Genomic DNA, 6,132 nt, shown 5'->3' with positions numbered 1-6,132 from the left:
TATATATATATATATATATATACGTCAATTCCTAGATCTAAAAAATGTATAAGTACTTGTTCATTTGCAAACTTGATCTTTCGACAAAATCAATTCGCAGAAACGGTAATAGATTTAATTTTATTTTTTTCTTAAATAAATTAAACATCTTAATAAAATATCTTGATAATTCTATTTTCTTATAATAGTTTATATTTCGTAATAATTACGCGCGCTGATAGTGTAATGTCTACCATGCATAATCTGATGCAGTAAAACGCACAATAAGTTAAAAAAGACTCACTATGGATAGTGACAGTCGATTGTTCGCGGAGTTGGACAAAAGTTCCGTGCATAAGTTGCTTCAAATGGAAGTATTTCTTGATTGCATAATCTTTTTCACGTTTCTATGTTTATTCATATATTTATACTTAATTGGTCGACAAATTTAGAGGTTATGTGTTCGTTGTCCTTTACCCGTTGCGAAGGACTGTTACTAAGACTATAGATCAAATTGCAAACGGAATCAATTAGGTTCGAAGTCATTCAATGGGACTTACGCGAATCGCGCTTAAAATTCAATCATGATACGAAGAGAAACAATAGTATTGTGATTCAATTTCAGTTTTGAAAAAATGGAGATAGAAGGTAGAATTGTTCGTAAGCGAACTTTTCGAAGCTTTCTGCAACGCATACCACAGCGTCTATCAGAAGTGGTCGAACATTTTTTCTATGGGTAAGTATAGTTTTTTTGTGAATAAAAGAAAAATTTTTTGTTTTTGATTACATAATTGAATATTGTGATTTTTTCAGGCTTGGACTGCGAATTGCTCGAAGACCGTTGAAATGGATAATTGGAAGTGCTGTGATAGTATTAATTTCCCTTTCTGGTCTTTATTTTTTTCATCAAGAGAAAAATCCTATAAGATTATGGGTTCCGCAGGATTCGGAATTTGTTCGTGATACAGAATGGATGTTTGAAAAATTTGATCAGAGTTTGAGATTAGAAAATATGATATTAACAGCGGACAATATATTAGAACCAGAAATACTTGCAAAGGTATTTATTCTCATTTCTTTATTTTATTGTAACAAAAATATATAATATAATATTAAAAATTTAATTAATTTAAATTATTTTAGCTAAATGAAATAACAAAGCAAATTATTTCTATACAAACTCCTGATCAAATTGCATGGACAGATATATGTTTCAAGTAAGCGTTCTTATTATTGAACAAACTTTATAATATATATATAAATAATATGAAGTCATTAAAAACCATAATTAATTTCTTTGTGTTTAATAAATAGAGTACCTGTCATATCGGGTATTGCACATAGAAAAAAACGTAGTGATCAATCTGATGATTTTTTTGAAATTGAACCAGAAGAATTAATTAATAAAACAATATTTGAACCTGCAATTCATGCTAATCCTGAACTCTATTGTAATATAGTTAATAATTTACCGAAAGCTTGCCTATTAAATAGTATTTTGGATATATGGGAATATGACACTAATGTGATACTTCATAAATCTAAAGAAGAAATTATTAAGGATATAAATAAAGTAAAAATTAGCCCCACTTTGGGCCATCCACTAAATTTTACAGAATTGTTGGGTGGTATAATAAAAGATGAAAATGATAGAATTATTTCAGCCACAGCTGTGAAAACACAATGGGCAATTAATGTAAACTTTTCAGAAGTGGATATGCATGACTTTGGCAATGATGTTGGAACAGCTGATTGGGTAAGGTAAGTTTATAAAAAGGCCTAAATCATAATTTTTAATAAATGATTTTGAATTTAAAGATATATTTTATATAACTATTATTTTCCATTAGATAGTAAAATAATTGCATATTTTTTAAACAATTTATATGATTTGGGCCTTGTTTTCTTCTTCACAAAATGATTTTGTCAAGATCATCTATTTGTTTTTATTAAAAAAATTAATTCATTTTTCTGTAAATATATATATTTTATAAATTTTTTTGATCTTTGACAAAATCAGAATTTATTTTTTCTTTTACATATATATATTTTATTTACATTATAAATAAATAATAATAATTCGAATAACGAAAATAAATAAATAAACGAAATATTCTATTTATAGGCAACAAAAGATATATTACAATGGGAATTATCCTATTTGAATGTATTGCATAGAAATGCAAAATTATTGAATAATGAAAAAAATGTAAACAATACATTAGCTATCTGGTATGAAGCTGGAAGAAGCTTCGGTGATGTTACGTTTGTAACGATGTTTGGAAATATTGGTATATTATCAATAGGATTTTTTTTGATGTTTTTTTATGTTCTAGTCATATCTTCGGAATATAATTGGGTAGGATGTAGGGTAAGTTATTTTTAATATAAAGATTTAAATTAGATATGTTTTTCACAAAAAAAATTAAGTACATATAAAAATGTTCAGAAATGTTTATATCTACATATATAAAACATTTTTTTATAGGTTTACCTGACAATTGTCGGTCTTTTGTGCGTGGGTGGTGCTTTTATAGTTTCAATTAGTGTATGTTCTCTTCTTGGTATTTCATATGGGCCTGTACACACTTCTTTACCTTTTTTATTATTGGCTCTCGGAGTAGACGATAATTTTTTAATAATGGCATCTTGGAAAGAAGTACATGCACAAAAGTTGAATCGAAATAAGCCATTAGAAAACAGAATAGCATTAATGTTAGGTCATGCTGGTTCTGCGATTATTATTACTTCTCTTACTGACGTTGTTGCCTTTATTATTGGTGCATCTACAGTAAGATTGAATTAATATTTAATGTATTATATAGATGAAAGATATATAAATAATATTACATGTATTTTTAGATATTGCCATCTCTTCAATCATATTGTATTTATGCAGCGTTTGGAGTACTATTAACGTTTTTATTTCAAATTACGTTTTACGTTGCTTTTTTCTCCATTGATGCTCGGCGAATCGAGAATAAAAGAAATTCGATATTTCCTTGCATTGTTCATGAAAATTTTACACAGAAATTTATCAATCCACAAGAAGAATTTTCTACCAAGTTGATAAATAAAATATATTCAAACATAATTTTAACGAAACCTGGAAAGATAACGATAGTATTAATAACAATAGTTACAGCATCGGTTGGAATTGTCGGTATATTACAATTGCAACAATGGTTCGATCCAACATGGTTTATACCAAACCATTCATATTTAAGCAAATATATCAATGTACATCGTGCTGAATATCCCGATCGAGGTTACGAATCAATGATTCTCATGGGAGATTTTAACTACACTGCCGAGTTTCCAAAGTTAATAAATCTATCGGAAAAATTTGCAAATTTATCAACAATACAAAGTATAAATGCATGGCCTATTGATTTTACAAAATTTGTTTTAGAATATTTTCAAAAAGGTAACATATAATAATATTAATAACATTTTTAAAGATCTTGATATTCGATATTAATAAGTTAATAAGTAATTATAAAATTAAATTAATAATAACATTTTTTTAATTAATAGATTTAAGAAACGTAATACTGGAGGATACAGAATTTCAGAATTATTTATCCAAGTTCTTATTTAGCCGAAATGGAGGCAAATATCAACGGAACTTTCGTTTTAAAAAGAGTTTAACATGTGGTCAAAATACCGCACCTATTACAGTAGCCACTATAGATTTTATCTTTAAACGATTTTATGGTCCCCATCAGTGGATTCCAGCAATGGATGAAAGTAAACAGGTGGCACGTGAAGTTGGAATCAATGGTTTTGTTACAGTCTGGAGCGAAATTTTCAGTTTGTGGGTCACGGACAAATTGATCGCCCAAGAAGTTCAACGCAATGTTTTGTTAGCTTTAATTTGTGTTATGGGAATGACAGGGTTGTTGATTGCTGAGTTACAAACGTGCTTTTGGATCTTTTTAAGCGTACTCCTCACACTTTTGAATGTTTGTGGATTTATGTATTTCTGGAATTTAACAATAGATATTGTATCTTGTATTGGTGAGTTTATTATTTCTATGAAATAAATTGTTGATAAATTTTGACAAATTTGTCAACATTACAACATTTTATTGTATAACTTCTTTTCCTAGGTTTGGAATTGGGCATAGGATTGTGCGTGGATTATGCTGCTCACGTTGCACATGCATTTATAAACGCTGCATGTATAGATGGAAGTGAAGATCGTACTAAAAGAGCGCATATCGCAGTAAGATATATTGGTGCAGCAGTTGCATATGGAGCTGGTTCAACATTACTTGCGCTTTCTATGATGGCATTCTCAGAAAGTTATGTTTTCCATGCGTTTTTGAAAATTTTCGTTTTAGTAATATTATTTGGCCTTTGGCATGGATTATTTCTTTTGCCCGTTATATTAAGTACTATTGGTCCACGAAGTCTACGATCACACAAAACTCCAGAATCTCTTGAGAAAATGGAAGATACAGATGATACTGTCATCAATCCTTTAAATAAAGAATTAAATACAGAGAGCTAAACAAAATATCGAAAATGATTCTTTATCAATAATATTTATTTTTGGTTCAATAAACATACAAAATTATTACACTATCCGTACTATTAATCACACATTTATACAAAAATAATAATAATAAAGATCGGATAACTTAAAAACGGCATTATTTATATATATATTTTTTTTATCTAATATATTAAGATTAAAAAAACAAGTACAAAATAATGTAGCAAGGTTGATATAGATTTATTAATAATAATTATTGATCGGAAAGGAACATGACTATTATAAACGTAACGTAATTGTGTTTGCTGGATGCATTATCTTTTTTTTTTTTTTTGTTTTATATGTTTAATCATAATTAATGTTTATGACGTAAAAATGAGCGGCGAGGGAGCGACCCTGGATTGATTGGCAAGCTCCCTCCGCTGCCTCTCTCAGTCTTGCACAGTCCACAAACACTCATGCAAATCTTTCATTCGAATAATCTGACATTCATCAATCTTCTTTATTTGTCATCTCCCTATGTATCATGACCTCGTTCCCTCCTTTTGTCGAGGCCATGTTTGACATTAATTTAAACTCACCTCTCGAGCAGAGACAAGACAAACAAGAAGACTCAAATATATGCTCATACGTACACGATCATCCTTCGACAGAGGCATTCGATTTGAGGCGTACGTTCTCTCTTCAGATACGATTCAGCACACACGGTAGTAGACTGCCGGGGCAGCAAGCCACGCACGAACGATACGGCGATACACATCTCCTTAGTTCGAATTTTACAAATCGGGATCGTACATTCCATAATTAATGAGGAACCATCGATACAATAATAATATTTACTTAGCAAAACGTGCCGATCGGTAGTGTGACGAAGGACGCGTGATGTGTGAGCACAGTAAACGCGTTATGAAAAAGGGAGGGGAATTTGATGATAATAACGATGATATTGGTGGTGGAAGGGGTGATAACTTGGCGCAGGAGGACGTTGGTAGAAGGGAGAGGCGGGATCTCCTTCGTTTCTGGAATAACCGGGGAAGAAGGAGGTTGATTGAACATTTCATGGAAATTGCACGTCTGCTTGCCAGGAGTTTCAAGGTACACGCACTTTATAGGGATACACCATGGGAAAGACACTCAGGGCAGACACTGACATAGAGACTAGGCTACCGACTATATGTATATCTTATCTAAATGTGTAACTAGCGTACGCATCGCGTACACCCGGTACGCCCGCACTCCGCCCGTTTTTCGGGTTATTTTTTTGTTATTATTTCTTTTGTGATTTAATAAATAAGCACGTGTATATATTCATTACACGCACTCCTGTCCCTCATTTTCTATTTGTTTTTCTCTCTCTTCTCTCGCTCTCTCCTTCCCACTCGTTTATTTCAATTTTCCTTTTTTCTTCTCCCCTTTTTTTTCTTCTTTTTTATTTTTTAATTATTATTATCATCGTTTTATTACAATCAGCGATCGCGTCGTAGTCGTGCTTTTATAATAAACGCTATGTAGTCTTTATTACTCAAGCTTATGCCCAAAAATCTACCAGAGGCACTTTGGGTTTATTAGTACCATTTGAAGTCGGCGTGCGCGGGGGAGGGCGCTACGAGTCCTTTGTCTTTTTTTATTTATTTTTTTTTTTTATTTATCTT

The 6,132-nt window shown here is 31.0% G+C and overlaps 1 protein-coding gene across 4 annotated transcripts in view; it reads left to right on the top strand.

Moving 5' to 3' along the window:
- Positions 1 to 5,519, top strand: part of LOC102674605 (NPC intracellular cholesterol transporter 1-like) — a 6,376-nt gene extending 857 nt beyond the window's left edge. Inside the window, exons 1-10 of one of the 4 annotated variants that reach the window (XM_031509099.1) lie at positions 87 to 105; positions 605 to 715; positions 793 to 1,039; positions 1,123 to 1,196; positions 1,294 to 1,735; positions 2,105 to 2,350; positions 2,468 to 2,770; positions 2,842 to 3,406; positions 3,517 to 3,999; positions 4,092 to 4,501. In XM_031509099.1, the coding sequence (XP_031364959.1) occupies positions 615 to 715; positions 793 to 1,039; positions 1,123 to 1,196; positions 1,294 to 1,735; positions 2,105 to 2,350; positions 2,468 to 2,770; positions 2,842 to 3,406; positions 3,517 to 3,999; positions 4,092 to 4,495 (2,865 nt within the window). In that variant the 5' untranslated portion in view covers positions 87 to 105; positions 605 to 614 and the 3' untranslated portion in view covers positions 4,496 to 4,501. Of the gene's footprint in view, positions 1 to 86; positions 106 to 205; positions 716 to 792; positions 1,040 to 1,122; positions 1,197 to 1,293; positions 1,736 to 2,104; positions 2,351 to 2,467; positions 2,771 to 2,841; positions 3,407 to 3,516; positions 4,000 to 4,091 lie in introns of those variants that run through there. The other 3 variants (XM_006612798.2, XM_031509097.1, XM_031509100.1) reach the window with 3 other exon arrangements.
- Positions 5,520 to 6,132: the final 613 nt, after the last annotated feature.

The sequence above is a fragment of the Apis dorsata genome, unplaced genomic scaffold, assembly GCF_000469605.1.
Source record: "Apis dorsata unplaced genomic scaffold, Apis dorsata 1.3 scaffold_127, whole genome shotgun sequence".
NCBI lineage: Eukaryota > Metazoa > Arthropoda > Insecta > Hymenoptera > Apidae > Apis > Apis dorsata.
Note: the sequence above shows the minus strand (reverse complement) of the source record. Positions and strands in the feature narration are given on the sequence as shown.